This window comes from Bufo gargarizans, chromosome 1, assembly GCF_014858855.1.
Source record: "Bufo gargarizans isolate SCDJY-AF-19 chromosome 1, ASM1485885v1, whole genome shotgun sequence".
NCBI classification, from domain to species: Eukaryota; Metazoa; Chordata; class Amphibia; order Anura; family Bufonidae; genus Bufo; species Bufo gargarizans.
In genome coordinates this window covers 71,299,338-71,316,369 of record NC_058080.1, presented here as the reverse complement: position 1 = coordinate 71,316,369, position 17,032 = coordinate 71,299,338, and the positions used below count along the sequence as shown (strand labels likewise).

The 17,032-nt window shown below is 44.3% G+C and overlaps 1 protein-coding gene across 1 annotated transcript; it reads right to left on the bottom strand.

Moving 5' to 3' along the window:
- Window positions 1-8,432: 8,432 nt before the first annotated feature.
- TMEM128 (transmembrane protein 128) lies at window positions 8,433-15,533 on the bottom strand. The gene is made up of 5 exons (XM_044283198.1): window positions 15,432-15,533; window positions 11,835-11,964; window positions 10,519-10,680; window positions 10,333-10,442; window positions 8,433-10,040 (listed from the first exon to the last, which is right to left on the bottom strand). Exons 1-4 carry the CDS (start codon window positions 15,523-15,525, stop codon window positions 10,343-10,345), a joined length of 486 nt encoding a protein of 161 aa, XP_044139133.1. The 5' UTR covers window positions 15,526-15,533; the 3' UTR covers window positions 8,433-10,040; window positions 10,333-10,342.
- Between the last annotated feature and the right edge of the window lie 1,499 nt (window positions 15,534-17,032).

Sequence of the window (17,032 nt, the reverse complement as noted above, 5' to 3'; positions counted from 1 at the left end):
TTAAAACTCATCTACAGCAGTGAAGATAAAAGGCTGGGTTGTTATGGAAACCTGGAGTAAAACTGTATGTGGAGGCTGAAGGACCTGAGAGCTTCTATTGGCTGATAAGGGTCATGTGACCAGGCTTCTATTGGCTAATGCATTTTTTGAGAATATCTCGGGAACGGTACGTCCTAGAGAGCGGAGACCTGGTCTAAAACCTTCCCGGACACCTGATGTACCTGTGTGCCAAATTTCGTGATTGTAATGCGCCAGTGCGGATTCCTTTAGCGGACACACATACACTCAGCTTTATATATAATATATATATTTCACGTATAATGTGTATTAATTGTGACTTATTATAAATGGGGATATAACTTTATTCAATATGCATTGTATTACAATAGTATTATTCTCATATTATATATATTTTTTTGTTAGGTATGCTTAATTATTCTGATTATTAAAGCACTTTTTCTCACATTTGGCACTTGCACTTTTTCTCACATTTGGCACTTGCACTTTGCTGGCTTTCACCTTTTGACTTGACTATTGATTTTATTACTATTTATAATACAGTGGGTTTTTACACATTATTGTTATTTATTCTTTTATCTTATATAATTGTTTGTAGCTATCATAGTAATAAGGACAGCATTGCTTGGTCCTTGTATTTATTTATTTATTCATTTGTATATTGCAATTATCTTTATTCCCCCCTTGGGCTTGTCATCTTCAGTCAGCGGCCCAGTATCGAGCGCTATTATATGTCCGGGCATGCGCCGAGCGTGTCACGCTGGAGCGCTTCTCTGGACTCCCTCGAGTAACCACATTGAGGAGGCGGCCCTTCTTCCTTTGCTTCTCCGTGATGCGTCTGGGCTGATGAGCGTGCGCGGGGATGCCTTGTATATTTTAACAATATGTGCTCAGCTTTTCTCTGCCATGTGCAGTGTGTTCATGGCGAACTATGAAATATCATTTAAGATAAATTTATTATATTTAGGAAAATGTGGACAGTGAGGTTGGGATGTTCCCATGTGAAACAGGAAGTGATGTCATGCGTTCCAGCATAGAACGCACGCTATGGAACAGGATTTGGCCATGTTTTTGACTCCTGATAGAAACATTCACCTGTTCTTGATTATACTGAGTATTAAGGTATAAATATGTGAGGTGTTTATTTGCACACTATCCCCTGAAGAAGCAAGATGCGAAACGCGCGTCGGGGTATATGATCACACTGGTCGGTATTCATTTTATGTTACCTTACACTGGATTAGCAGAACCAATACAAATGAACCACAAATGATAATTGAATATGTGTGACACTAAATCAATAAATACCAAAAACAAGACAACACATATAATATAATGACATATTTTATTACAAAAATGTACAATACACATCAAATAAATATAAAAGTTAGCAGCAATGTTAGAGGTGTTATTACACTATGTGTCGTCGTCGTCGTCCCCCGAACCCACAGGGTCCGAAATGACACAAGAAAAGGGACATATAAAGTCACAAATTACTGGTACAAGGTAAACTATCTAGTAAACGGCACAATGTCCTGACCCAGCTATTGCACAGTAATAGTATAGGTGCCCATATGGTTAATCCAAGCGGATCCGAGTCCACAAAGAGACCACATCTTTAACATACAATAATCTAATATCAATATTACATACTGCTGGAGTGTCATACAGACCGGGAGCACATGGCTAATGTCAGCCAGGTTAATACACATTTTTCTGATGATAGAAACCCTTTAATGGCTGTGTGTTAAAGGGGTTGTTCAAGTTATATTTATTGATGACCTATCCCCAGGATAGGTCATCAATATCAGATCGGAGGGGGTCCGACACCCAGCACCCCCTCCGATCAGCTGTTTGAAGAGAAGGCGTGCACTGTGTCAGCGCCGCCTCCTCTTCACTGTTTACCTTCTAGCCGTTGCATCTGCAGTGGTGAGCAGGTGTAATTACACCCAAGCCGTCCCATTCATTTCAATAGGAAGGCTTGGGTGTAATTACACCTGCTCACCACTGCAGATGCAACGGCTAGAAGGTAAACAGTGAAGAGGAGGCGGCGCTGACACCGTGCGAGTCTCCTCTTCAAACAGCTGATCGGAGGGGGTATCGGGGGTGTCCCCTCCGATCTGATATTGATGACCTATCCTGGGGATAGGTCATCAATAAATATAACTTGGACAAGTTATTTTGAGGGCACAACAAATTTATAGTTATACAAGCTGTACACTGACTACTTTATATTGTATCAAAGTGTCATATCTTTAGTGTTGACCCATGAAAAGTGAGCGGTGGGCTCACTTTTGTGAGATAATGTACATACTCCATGATAATGTTATCCAAAACTCTCACAGCCTAGTGCTATATGGGATTACACAAAGTCCATGGTCCATACACCACTTTTGATCACTTGGACAACCCAAATATTCATCCTTCACTATCTCCTACGGCTTGTACCAGACACTACCTAAAAGTATGGATCTTCCCATCTACCTTTCCCCTTTTGTGGATAGTTGAGGTCATGTTTTCCGCAAGGCCCACCACCTCATCTCATCAGATAGTGGTCATTTCATTCAAGCCACTTGATAACCAACTGAACAAGCTTTCATCCTCTGAATTAGGACCCCCTTTTGACTTCTAAGCACGTTTGTCCCACAAATAGTGATATGGTAACAGAATAATGGATAAAGTTTCTCTGGTTTAATGTCCAGTCCCTAATCTCCACCAACTTAAAGTTGTTTTCCAGGCTCCTGATATTGATGACTTATCCTCAGGATAGGTCATTAATATCCAACCGATGGAAGTCTGAAACCTTGTACTCCCACCAATCAGCTGCAGCCTCCGGCACTGGAACTAGTAGTCTGATTGGAACAGGAAGCACAGCTCCGTTCAAAGTGCAGTGGTAGTGCCTGGTTACTGCAACTGTGCTCACATTCACTTAAATGGTAACTGAGCTGCAGTACCCAAAATGGCCACTACACTTTGAACGAAGCTGTCTGCTTCCTGCTCCATCCAAGAACTAGTTACAGCACTGGAGGGTAAGGGGTGTCAGACCCTCACCAATTGGATATTACTGAACTATTCTGAGGATAGGTGACCATTATCAGGAGTCTGGAAACCCTCTTTAATAGTGTTTTTCTAAACTATACACATGCTTTAAGATATTCTTTGTTGCTTCCTTGTAGGTTAGCAAAGACTTACACATTTCTGAAGATCTAGACTGGTCTTGCCTTTCCACACTTTGATACCCACTCGGTGTAGGCTCATGGACCATGTGAGTGATAAATGTATCTGATTTATTTCTGTTTTTCTCCTCGAACTTCATTGGTCAATCTCCTTCCACTCAATATATCTACATGGTCCTTTTTTCCTAATTGGAGGGCTACTCCACAGCATCCTGAGCTACCATATTCTTCTCTTCAGGAAAGACATCTTTCTTCCCAAATCGAATGTGAGAAGGTAGATGTAGGTAAGGTGTTTGTCATGCAAATGTAGCATCTCTGGCTGCTGGAAATAGTCCATGGCTTATCTAAAAGACCATTCATGGTTTGCTGTAAATCTGGCCATGCACTGTAGATAGTAAAATTACTGAAAATAATGCACCCACACAGTCAAGCACAGCTATATGCACCACCTAATCAAGGTCGCCTGTGGAATAGGCAGGGCAAAAGTGCACAAAAAAACCTGCTACTCTGAAGGTGGAATAATAGGAGCGCATTCAGACTTGAAGGTGCCACGCCTTCAAGTATATACTACAGACAAAAAAAAAATGAAAAAGATATAAAAAAATATATATAATGCACAATGTGATAAATAAAAATGCAGATGTACATAGCTACATTTATAAAAGAAAAAACACTGAAAATAATGCACAATGGATGCAACTATTAGGCCCGTTTCACACGAGCGAGTATTCCGCGCGGGTGCGATGCGTGAGTTGAACGCATTGCACCCGCACTGAATCCTGACCCATTCATTTCTATGGGGCTGTTCACATGAGCGGTGATTTTCACGCATCACTTATGCATTGCGTGAAAATCGCAGCATGCTCCTCTTTGTGCGTTGCGGTGCGATAATCCACGCAACGCAGGCCCCATAGAAGTGAATGGGGTTGCGTGAAAATCGCAAGCATCCGCAAGCAAGTGCGGATGTGGTGCGATTTTCACGCATGGGTTCTAGGTGACAGTCTATTCACTGTATTATTTTCCCTTATAACATGGTTATGAGGGAAAATAATAGCATTCTGACTACAGAATGCATAGTATAATAGTGCTGGAAGGGTTAAAAAAAATAAAAAAGTTAACTCACCTTATCCTCTTGTTCGCGTAGTTCGTTCCCGGTCTGTTCTTTGCTAGCTGTGGGCTTGGGCTAAAGGACCTGTGGTGATGTCAGATCACATGCTCCATCACCATGGTGATGGACCATGTGATTGGAGCATGTGATCTGACGTCACCACAGGTCATTCAGCCCAAGCCCACAGCTAGCAAAGAACAGACCGGGAACGAACTACGCGAACAAGAGGATAAGGTGAGTTAACTTTTTTATTTTTTTAACCCTTCCAGCACTATTATACTATGCATTCTGTAGTCAGAATGCTATTATTTTCCCTTATAACCATGTTATAAGGGAAAATTATACAATCTTCAGAACATCAATCCCAAGCCCGAACTTCTGTGAAGAAGTTCGGGTTTGGGTACCAAACATGGACGATTTTTCTCACGCGAGTGCAAAACGCATTACAATGTTTTGCACTCGCGCGGAAAAATCGCGCATTTTCCTGCAACGCACCCGCCTCTTATCCGGGCAAAAAACATGACGGCTGTGTGAAAGAGGCCTTATACAGGGTGGCCCACAAAAAAGTAGACTGCCTCCAGCGATAGTATGACAAGATGAACGAGCAAGTGGATTGTTTTTTTTTTTTTTTTATTATCCCCAAGTCACAAAAGATGCTGAAGGTGGGCCCCGCCCCGTTCAGATCTCTGCATCTTTGGGCACGTTGGATTATGTTGGCTGATACGGCTTGTGATGCTGGGGATATTGTTTGAGATGTTTTCCTGGAGTTTATCCAGGGGATGTGGATTGTTAGAAGACACTTTTCCGGTTTAAATTTCCCCACAGAAAATCTCATGTGGACAAGTCTGGGAATCGTGGTGGCCATAACCCCTTGCTCACAGTTCGCTCCTCCGTAAACAGTTCATGAACCCGTCCAGTGAGATCCATGAGGTGCGGCATGTTGTCCCATGTTGTTGGAAAAAGCAGGACATTTTTTCTTCTGCAGCATCAGAAGCATCTTGTCATGCTATCACTGGAGACGGGCTACTTTTTTGTGGGCCATCCTATTTATAGACTAAGCCCTCATTCTGATATGACAAAATCTGAGACTCTTAGTAAATATATTTTCAGTCAGGCAGGACCTACTTGAAACTGTACATGGCTGTCAGCTAAACAGGCCATTCCTGCTGGTTCCCATGCCATACTTCGTTTGGCCATACATGGCATCTCCCATGAGAACAAGGCAAATAAAAAAAAAATAATGTAGCAGCACTACAAAAATTGGTTGTTTCCTTACTGTGGTGGTGCTCGCTGTGTCAGAAGCCAGTCCTATGCTTCCCCAAATCCAGGTACAATTGCAACAGAAAACTGCAGCACTCTCCAGCCTTGATCCTTAAATGCTTTATTTCACCAAAACAAATGCGACGTTTCGATCAGTGTGATCTTTCTCAAGCAATCTGTTTGATTGCTTGAGAAAGATCACACTGATCGAAACGTCGCATTTGTTTTGGTGAAATAAAGCATTAAGGATCAAGGCTGGAGAGTGCTGCAGTTTTCTGTTGCAATTGTCCCATGAGAACAAAGGATCAGGTATTCAAAGCCAACATGCTCCATCGTTTGGGGGGAGATCCAGTCCACCAAAATCGGTAGGTTTGCAAGACTTACTCTTATGTGTATGGACACCTTTTATGCTACTATTCAGCTTTGACAAATGTTCAAACATGAGCATCCACCGATCTGACTTTTCTTCAGTATCTGGAACCCTCCTCGAACCACTCACTACCATCTACATCAGGCATCCTCAAACTGCGGCCCTCCAGCTGTTGTAAAACTACAACTCCCACAATGCCCTGCTGTAGGCTGACACCTGTAGGCTGTCTGGGCATGCTGGGAGTTGTAGTTTTGCAACAGCTGGAGGGCCGCAGTTTGAGGATGCCTGATCTACATGGTCCATCCAGTGTCCTTTTTCCTAATTGGAAGGCTACTCCACAGCTACCATATTCTTCTCCTCGTGTTCCATACAGATTACTCTGTTTTTCTGTCATGCACCTTGTTAGTAGAGGTCCGCAAAACGGACAAGAATAGGATATGTTTAATTTTTTTGCTGGGCATTGAAGTGAATGGCTCAGCAAAAAAATAATGCAGATTGGATGCAGACCAAAACCACTGTTGTGTGCGTGAGCCCTTAAGTGTTTATGAGCTATCACAAATTCAGAGATAAGGGCTACAATATCAACTCCCTCATGGATTCACTGTAAAGTATAAATGAATGCTCTACAGATACACTGAAGTTAAAGCCTGTAGAACAAAAACTGTTTAAAACTTTTAAAGGGGTTATCTGGGAATTTGATATTGGTGGCTTATCCACAGGATAGGTAATCAATATCGGATCGATAGGAGTCGGACTACCCATCAGCTGTTCGAAGAGTGTTTAGGTCTCGTCCTAGACCAGTGATGTCACCGTACAGCGGGCACGTGGCCTAGGTGAAGTTCAGTTCCATTTATTTGAGCTTCAGTGAGCACAGCGGCCTTCTCAAACAGCTGATCGTTGGAGGTTCAGTGAGTCAGACCTCCGCCGATCTGACCTATCCTGAGGATAGGCCATCAATATCAAATTCCTGGAAAACCCCTTTACAAAAGACCCACTAAAATTCAACGATAACAAAAACTGCCCCTGGAAGATGTCCATAGCCTTTAAGTGTTTGCCACAACTAGAATAGAAGAGCTATAGCTTAGATCTTGGTACCAGAAATGTAGCCTTCAAGTAATACCAGCCTGTAATGGTCTTCTCTCCCCCTGTACAACCTCCAGTGACCAAAGGTGGGATACAGAAACTTTTATTTAGGTCATCACCCATCTTACTAATCACAGCCTGTTAGGGTGCACTCACCTATATGGGGCTTTTCACCCCATTCAAATGAATGGAACATATTTTCACTGACGTAAATTTATGCAACAAAATCTGCAGCGCATGAGTGCACCCTTACTGTCCTCTCTCTACCCCTGTACAGCCTCCAGTGACCAAAAGAGGGATTCAGGAACTTTTCTTCACACCATCACCCCTCCTTCCAATGATAGAAGGTATGTACTGCTCAGTGTATTTTTACCATTAGGGATGACAAGATGAGCAGTTGCATATCTAATCACCCGCTGCACCTAATCAGGACACTTACCGACTATGTGACAAGGATGTATACAACATTTGGATTACGGAGAGTTTGGTCTATTAAGTTCTGGTGAACAGGTAAGAGTAGGTGCATATAACCGCAAATTACATCCACAAACTCTTTTTTTTAGGTTTTGTGCATCTCAGTCTGTTCGAGTCAGACTTTTAGCCACAAATCTGAATGTTAATGACTTTTTTTTGTTACTTTACTGCCAGACTGCATAAAAACACCCATGATTATAAAGCAGTGGGTGGCATTTTCAGCCATGTGCCAGATCTCTACTTTCAGAAAATAAATGGATATGCGGGTACTGCAAGATTATTCTACAAATCAGGTTTTATTAATGTTCGTCAAAACAGAAAAGAAAGGATTAACGATTCTAAAAAAGAAGCCATATAAAAATAAGAATAAAGATCCTGAGGGGATTAAACACAAACCGCTAACCTTTCAAAACCAAATAAAAACACTCTTGAAATAAGGAACAATGTAGTATCAAATAGGTTGTTTTTTCATGTAATGTTATACTTGTTTGTATCGTTAAACCTCATAGGAACACATGAACACTTGCTTGGTTTATCTTTGAACTCCTACAGAAGTGAATGGAGCATGCTGGGAGTTGCAGTTACATAAGAACTAAAGTGCCAAAGGTTGGTGACCCCCTGATATAACATTTTGTTGTAAAGGTACAAAGAATCATAAACTACATGAACATATATTATAAATCATCCATACAGGAAGTGGAGCAAGAAACCTCACTGTATTCTAAAGCAATAATTATCTCTGACATGAAATATCCACAGTCTGAGGCCTCATGCGCACAAACGTATTTTGTTTCCGTGTCTGTTCCGTTTTTTTGCGGATTGGAAGAGGACCCATTCATTTCAATGTGCTGTCCACATTCATGTGTCCATTCCGTAGCCCCGCAAAAAATATACAGCATGTCCTATTCTCGTCCGCCTTGCAGACAAGGATAAGAATTGTTACAATGGATCCGCAAAAAAATGGATGCAACACGGATCTCACACGGACGTCATCCGTATTTTTGTGGATCGTAAAATACATACGGTCGTGTGCATGTAGCCTGACAGAGTGAATATTATATTATTTTCTTAGAAAATACGAGTTTTCGATTATATATTAAATAATTAAAGCAGGCCATAAACTAGAGACTCTGGACAGCCGAAAAGAAGAATGAAACCAACGTCTGGTGATCATCCGCACCTTTAATGGCACAAATGAGCATGGCGGATGATGACCGTGGGCAGAAATCTGTTGAAAAGTTAATCTGATACGTTAGATTTTTGGTCTTTGTCAGGTCCTGTACCTGGAAAGTCATCCATCCCAATAACAGATCTACATCCTATTAATGGAAGCCCAGACTACACAGATTACAGCAGGGATTAACCTGTGATTTCTCAGTTTTAACTGATGGCGTTACCTTCACAGACCAAGCATGGAAGTCATAAAAAAAAAAAATGGACGTCTGAAACTCCTAATGTACGGCCAGCATAAGGCACGTTGCGATGAACTTACAGAGGGAACCCTAGTTTAGTACTAACCATCCTTAGGCCTCATACACACGACCATATTTTGTATCCGTGTTCAATCTGCATTTTTTGTGGATGGCACACAGACCCATTTAGTTCTATGGGTGTGCAAAAAACGGACAGCAAACGGATGTTATCCGTATGCTGCCTGCATCCGTATTTCCACCCTGCAAATTATAGAACGTATTCTTGTCTGTATTAATTATTTCTAGTAATGAATACAGTCAAGTGCATGAAGCCTTATTAACAATAATTAGGAAATTGTTCGCCATGTATACAAATTGATACTTAGAACATTATCTTTTTGATTCATTTTCAAATTAGCAGATTTTAAAAGAGGACTGTCACCTCTCCTGACTTGTCTGTTTCAGTAAAAAATTGTATTCCATATGAAATGACTATTCTGGAACATCTATTCTATGTTGAGCCACTCCTCTATTATTCCTACTAGAAGTGCGTCCCTGTACAGTTGAGCACGCTCTAATCAGTGCTGCCGGGTAACTGTATGTTGTAAAATGGGAGAACACACAGTTGTAAGAAGAGATGCTCCAGAATTATTACTGCACTGGGGTTGCAAATAACTCCTACAGCTGACATGTCAGGAGAGGCGACAGGTCCGCTTTAAAGGGGTAGTCCGAGTGTTTAATACTGATGACCTATCCTCAGGATAGGTCATCAATATCTGACTGGTGGGGGTCCGACTCCCGGCACCCCTGCCGATATGCTGTTTGAAGAGACTGCGAAATTCAATGAGCACTGAGGCCTCTCCCTAGGCCACGTTCATTGGTTGCGAGGAGGACGCGGCACTCACCGGAGCTTGGCAGCCTCGGCGGGGGTTTCAGCAGTCGGATGCCCTCCTGAGGAAAGGTCATCAGTATTAAACACTCGGACAATGCCTTTTATCTAATATCTAAGGTATGTAGCAAAAGGAAGAATCTTCTCTGAATAAAAAAAAGAAAAAAAAAAAAGATAACTGTGGCTGCCTGCAGCTCTTCACCTTCATGTAGTCCAGCTGCTGATCTTCACTTCAGGGTCTTCTCTAGATCTAGTAGAAAATGAACAAGGAAAAAGACATTATTTGTTATTAAGTCATGTCAGAGGATAAGTGGCAGAAAATAATTTAACAATGAAGAATACACCCCCAATGCACTTGGACCGACTGCTCCCACAGCTGATCTACACCCTCTCAGACTGCGTTCACATGCAGCATCCTGTATCTCTCCTGTTCTTGCGACTCTTTCCCAGCCTAAGGTATCAATCACTTGCTTTATTGTGCCAGCCTAAATGATACTATATGAAATTCAAAGACTGAAGAAAGTGTGGGCAGAAAGCCTTACCTCCACGAGCTCACCCAAAGAGCGACACCAGCATTACAAATCCCATGAACTGCGTAAATAATATCACCGGAGTGAAAAATGACCAAACTGGCCACAAGGAAACATTGAAGCTGAAAAGAAGAAGCAAAAAGACATGAAATAACATTATATTACCATTAAAAGAAGGAAATGGTACGCGGCACTCACCAGATAGCAGCTACTAGAAACGTTACCACAGCCACCGGTACGAGCCCTGGATACTCTGCGTCGTAGTCACAGATCCCGCATTTCCACTCTAGATACACTATGCAGAAAAGTGCTATAGACAGACTGACAACCAATGACACCGCACCAACCAGGAGCCAGGCACTGGGGGGGAAAGGAGGTAAAAAAAAAAATTCAGAAAATTTACAAGACCCCCCCTCAACGTAGATCTATGGCATCAGCAGAATCATAATGACGTGCAAAAAACAAAAAAAAAAACACACACACACACTCTTGCATTGTGCTTATATTTACATCTTCCTTTAAATATTCTAAGCATTTAAAATAAAAAGGTATTCCACTTAGGCCTCCTGTACACGACAGTATCTGTTTTGCAGTCCGCAAGCTGCAGATCCACAAAATAAGGAGGCGATCTGTAAGCTGTCCACATTTTGTGTGCGGACTCGTTGTTTTCATGGGTCTGTGTCCCGCATTATGCGGACATAGTCTATCTTTTTGCGGAATGGACATACGGATGTGGAAAGCATAGGGACGATCTGTGTGCTCTCCGCATCTGTATGTCCATTCCACAAAAGGATAGAACATGTCCTACAAGTCAACGGGTCCGCAAAAAAATGAGGATACAACACTGACTGCAAAACACATACGGTCGTGTGCGAGGGCCCTAGGTGCCTACCATGATGTGCCGGATGAAACATCTGAAGTCGATTCGCATAAAACTTCATTCTAATGCTGTATGGAGCAGGAGCTCCGTACAGTATTAGAATGTATTGGATCCGATGAGCCGAAGTTCTTGCTTCGCGAAGTCTCGCAAATTAATTTGTACTGTAAAAAACCAAGGTACCACTTGGAACCGAACCAGTTTTACAGTACAAATTAATTTATGAAGTTATTGCGCAAAGTCTTGCGAGACTTCACGAAGCAATAACTTCGGCTCGGAATTGCGGACAAGAATAGGACATGTTCTATTTTTTTCGGGATCAGAATTGCGGACCCGGAAGTGCGGATGCGCAATTCCGGTCCTGGGCAGCACATCGTGCGGCCCCATAGAAATGAATCGGTCCGCAATTCAGTTCTGCAAAATGCGAAACAGAATTGCGGACGTGTGAATGGACCCTAATGGATACATCTCCAGAAAAGCCGTATAGAATTCCCAATAATTGCTCCCACAAAAGCATTTGGGGGAAAAAAAAAATAATAATACAAAAGGCCAAACAGGAGCTGTGTCTGTGTAATAATGTTCAGGTGGTGACCTCCCAGGTGGCAGTGCGGCGATCTGACGGATCACAGTGACTTACCAGCCTTCCTGGAGGTTTAATTGGAGAACTGGAAAGAAGTCGACATAATAAGTCACCGCCACTGCTGCCAAGATCCACAAGACAGAATGGCCGTTCAGTCTGGGAAGAGGCTTCTCCTTCTTCTTATCATCTACACAGGAAATACGGAAATGTTACCGAACCACCACCAGCATTTCCCGGGATCCCAGGTGCCCCGGCGCACAGATTCTGTAGTGGCTGGGACCAGTATTGCAGCTCACCAGCATTCACTGTAGGAGAGTTCACATGGCCGTTATTCTTCCGTTCTTCTGATCCGTCAGAAGAACAGAAAAATAAAGGAAAAAAAAACAAAAACAATCCTGTAGAAAAAAAAAAAAAAGGATCCTATGCATCAGTTATGCACATTTTGCTTCCATTTTAGCCATTTCCGTCCATTATCCTGCATGCAGGACTCTTTCCCCCCCCCCCCCCATCTAAAAAAACGGATCTCAGAGGGAAATGGCTAAAACAGATGCAAAACGTGCATAACTGATGCATAGGATCCTTTTTTATTTTACAGGATGTGTTTTTTTTTTTTCATTTTTCTGTTCTTCTGACGGATCAGAAGAACGGAAAAATAACAGTGATGTGAACACTCCCTTAAAGGGCAGATTTGTACCTATGACACCGGCTGACCTGTTACATGTGCGCTTGGCAGCTGAAGACATCTGTGTTGGTCCCATGTTCATATGTGTCCGCATTGCTGAGAAATATGACGTTTTATTATATGCAAATGAGGCTCTAGGAGCAACGGGGGTGTTACCATTACACCTAGAGGTTCAGCTCTCTCTGCAAGGGTCACGCCCTCTGCACTTTGATTGACAGGGTCAGACATGATGACATTTTTTACTGCCTGGTCCTGTCAATCAAAGTGCAGAGGGCGTGACCCTTGCAGAGAGAGCTGAACCTCTAGGTGTAATGGTAACGCCCCCGTTGCTCTTAGAGGCTCATTTCCATATATTAAGACATAATTTTTCTCAGCCATGTGGACACATATGAACATGGGACCAACACAGATGCGCTTGGTATATTAAGGCATTTGTAACAGGTCAGCCAGTTTCATAGGTACAAAACTGCTGACAGATGTCCTTTAAAGGGGTTATCCCATACTAAAAACTGCCCCCCATATGCCGGGCCCCTCACAGGGAATATACCTACCCGGTCCACCACTTCTCCCTGTCCACGGTCGAAAACATCTGGTGTTGGGGTGAGTAGCCAATGGCAGGAGGGGACGAGTCTCCCTAGCGTCACCCGCAATACTAAGGAGGTTCCCCCCCACGAATGTTTTCATCCATGCACGGGGAGAAGCAGCAGCGGCAGTTCGAGGACCAGGAGCGGCGCAGGGAGCAGGGTAAGTATATTCCCTGTGAGGGTCCCGGCATATATGGGGGGGGGGGGGGGCAGTTTTTAGTATTGGATAACCCATTTAATGGAGCAGAAGAGCAGTAAGCTGCAGTACCAGAAGCGGCCACTACAAAGTGTCTGCAGCACCTGACCACTTCAATCAGCTGATCAGTGAGGGTGTTGTACTCCGACCCAGCAGATATTCATGGCCTGTCCTAAGGGGGGTCTTATAAAACCCCTTCAATAACACCAGTGCCTCAGATTCTGCTCAGTCAAAGCAGACGTTCACCTATCTCATGCTCGTACATGCCCTCATTATCTCCCGCCTAGACTACTGCAACATTCTCCTCTGTGGCCTTCCATCTAGCACTCTCGCACCCCTCCAATCCATCCTCAACTCTGCTGCCCGACTAATCCACCTCTCACCCTATCACTCCTCTGCCTCTCCCCTCTGCCAATCCCTTCACTGGCTTCCCATTGCCCAACGAATCCACTTCAAAGTACTAACAAACACATACAAGGCCGTCCATAACCTGTCCCCTCCCTACATCTCTGAGCTACTTTCCCGATACATCCCCACATGCAATCTCCGATCCTCACAAGACCTCCTTCTCTCCTCTCCTCTTATCGTCTCTTCCCACAATCGCCTCCAAGATTTCTCCCGTGCATCCCCCATACTCTGGAACTCGTTACCCCAACATATCAGACTCTCACCTACAGTGGAATCCTTCAAAAGAAACCTGAAAACCCACCTCTTCAGACAAGCCTACAACCAGTGACCCTGCTGCCTCTATACCGCCATGACCAACTTCACCCGCACCTTCTCCCATACCATGTAGATTGTAAGCCCTCACGGGCAGGGCCCTCTCTCCTTCTGTACCAGTTTGTAACTCATCTTGTTTATGATTAGTGCAATTGTCTGTGTTATGTATGTGCACCGCTTATCATATGTACAGCGCTATGGAATGAATGGCGCTTTAATAATAAATAATAATAATAATAATAATCTCTTTATAGGGGACTCATAACGTCACGTCAGGTTCCCACAAGCCAAAGTCTATTACCTCCGATCTAACCACCCATCCCAGGGCTCTGGATAATCCGTAGCCTAAAATCATTCTATCCATACACTGACTCCCAGGGTGCGAATGAGCAGAGCTGCAGTGTAAAGCATCAGACAGAAGGCGTGACAGACTAGCAGCAGAACCCAAGCAAACAATGAAACTGAAGTAACTGCTGGAAAGGAGCGGACATATCACCCAGATGATGGATATAAAGCTGGAGGTAGAATGTATTACTCGGGTGGTCTAATTGTGGGGTCCCAACCCTGTAAACTACAATAAAATAACCCCGGGCTCTCCTGGAGATTTGTTTTGTATTGTGTAGACTTGTATTTGGTTTTCATACGCAAGGCTACTTTTTCGTATACATGTGACGTTTTGGTCCCGGTTGGACCTTCTTCAAACACTAGTTTCCGTAGGAAGAGAGAGAAGATTTGAGGAAGGTGAACTCTCTCTTCCTACGGAAACTAGTGTTTGAAGACGGTCCAACCGGGACCGAAACGTCACATGTACACGAAAAAGTAGCCTTGCGTATACATACCAAATACAAGTCTACACAATACTTTAGGCCTGGTTCACTTTTGAGCGTATTTGATACGCGCGTTTTTGGGGCATATTAGTGCGTTTTTGGAAATAGGAAACGTGTCTCGTACACACGTTCTTGCGATTTACCACAGAGACGTCCAATGAAAAACAGCCATGTCTACACTGAGGTGTCCAATGAAAGAGACTTCATGCGGAGCACCATAGCCTGTGTTACCGTGTCCTTACGCGCGTTTTTAAGACGGAAACGCGCAAACGTCCATTTTGCCGTGTTCCCGTTGAAGTCTATGGGCGCGACAATACACCCCAAAGAAGCTCCTGTACTTCTTTGGGCGTAGGGCGTTTTACAGCGCGTTTGTATGCGCTGTAAAACACGCAGGTAAGAACCATGCCCATAGGGGAACATGAGTTTTCGCCTGTTGAGCACTTTACAGCGCGTAAGAACGCGCTGTAAAACGCTCAGGTGTGAACCAGGCCTACAACAAATCTCTAGAAGAGCCTAAGGTTATTTGATTTGAGTGTTGGATATAAAGCTGGGAGAGGGAGCACAACATTAAACCCGCCATCGATAAATACTGCATAGGAACTTCAGGTCCTAGCATGCCCAGGTAAAACCTGCTGAGGTACACACCGGCGTCTGCGTCTTCCCTCAGTAAGCCCTCCGCCTGCTGCTGGAAGCGCTGTCTTATTCCCTGCAGGTCTCTATCTTCCAACAGCGCCGCCATCTTGGAAGGTCGACTAACCGGAAGTGACGAGGCAACGCACCAGGCGGCCGTGCCGTTACCCTGGTAACCGTCCGGGGCGGCACGTGTGTAGACGATAGGGTGGATGTCCGGGAGGTTTCTGGTGCAGGGCAGGGCAGTGTAGACGTGGTATCTTCTAGGGAGCTTTAGACATTACAGTTGCCGTATGTGCTGAAATCCTGGCCACACACTCACACTGACTGCCAGGGAGAGCACCCCCCATAAACAGTGTCTGCTAGAGTGCCCCCCTTATACATTGCCAGAAAACTGTTCTAACTTATAGAGTGTCCCCATAAACAGTGCCAACCAGCTACCTACAAAATAGTGCCCTTGAAAGAGAAGGCCCCCTCCCCCAATAAGATTGCTAGCCAAATAGTGCAACCCATAAGCAGTGCCCTCACATAAAAGGGTCCAGCTAAACATAGCCCCCAGAAACAGTGCCAAGCAGAATGTGCCTCCATAAACAGCACTGAGTGACCCAAAAACTACACAAGACAGAGAGTGCCCCCCATAAACAGTGCCAAGCAGAGCGTGCCCCTCATAAACAGTGTCTAGCAGAGCGTGCCCCCCAGAAACAGTGTCTAGCAGAGCGTGCCCCCCAGAAACAGTGTCTAGCAGAGTGTGCCCCCATAAATAGCAGTAATGAGTGACCCCAAAATCTACACAAGACAGAGTGCCCCCCATAAACAGTGCCAAGCAGAGAGTGCCCCCCATAAACATTGCCAAGCAGAGCGTGCCCCTCATAAATAGTGTCAAGCAGAGCGTGCCCCCCATAAACAGTGCCAGGCAGAGAGTGCCCCCATAAACAGTGCCAAGCAGAGTGTGCCCCTCATAAACTGTCAAGCAGAGCGTGCCCCCCAGAAACAGTGCCAAGCAGAGTGTGCCCCCATAAATAGCACTAATGAGTGGCCCCAAAAACTACACAAGACAGAGAGTGCCCACCATAAACAGTGCCAAGCAGAGAGTGCCCCCCATAAACAGTGCCAAGCAGAGAGTGCCCACCATAAACAGTGCCAAGCAGAGAGTGCCGCCCCCCATAAACAGTGCCAAGCAGAGAGTGCCCCTATAAACAGTGCCAAGCAAAGCGTGCCCTCATAAACAGCACTAGTGATTTAGTGGCCCCCAAAACTGCCAAGCCAGAGAGTGCTCCCCAAAAACAGCACTAATGAGAGTGACCCCAGAAACTAAACAGGCCAGAGAGTACCCCCTAAAAAATAGTGCCAGCCATAGAGTGCCCCCATAACCAGTGCCTGCCATAAACAGCACTAATTAGAGTGCCCCCATAAACAGTGCAAGCCAGAAAGTGCCCCACATCAACACTGCTACTAACAAGAGTTCTCGCATAAACAGCGCCAGCCAGAGAGTGCCACCATACTGTATGAGAGACAGCACCTCTCCTGCCTAAAGGCGGGGTGTGGTACTGCAGTTTAGCCCCATTCAAATTAATAGGGCTGTAGAAATTTAGTACGAAAAACGAAAACCTGCATCC

Excerpts from the sequence above, each read along its gene's own strand:
- TMEM128 (XM_044283198.1), bottom strand. The coding sequence starts at position 15,525 with ATGGCGGCGCTGTTGGAAGATAGAGACCTGCAGGGAATAAGACAGCGC. Across the intron at positions 11,965-15,431 it reads GAGGGAAGACGCAGACGCCG|ATGATAAGAAGAAGGAGAAG; the intron begins GTGTGTACCTCA and ends TTTCCTGTGTAG. Across the intron at positions 10,681-11,834 it reads TTAAACCTCCAGGAAGGCTG|TGCCTGGCTCCTGGTTGGTG; the intron begins GTAAGTCACTGT and ends TTTCCCCCCCAG.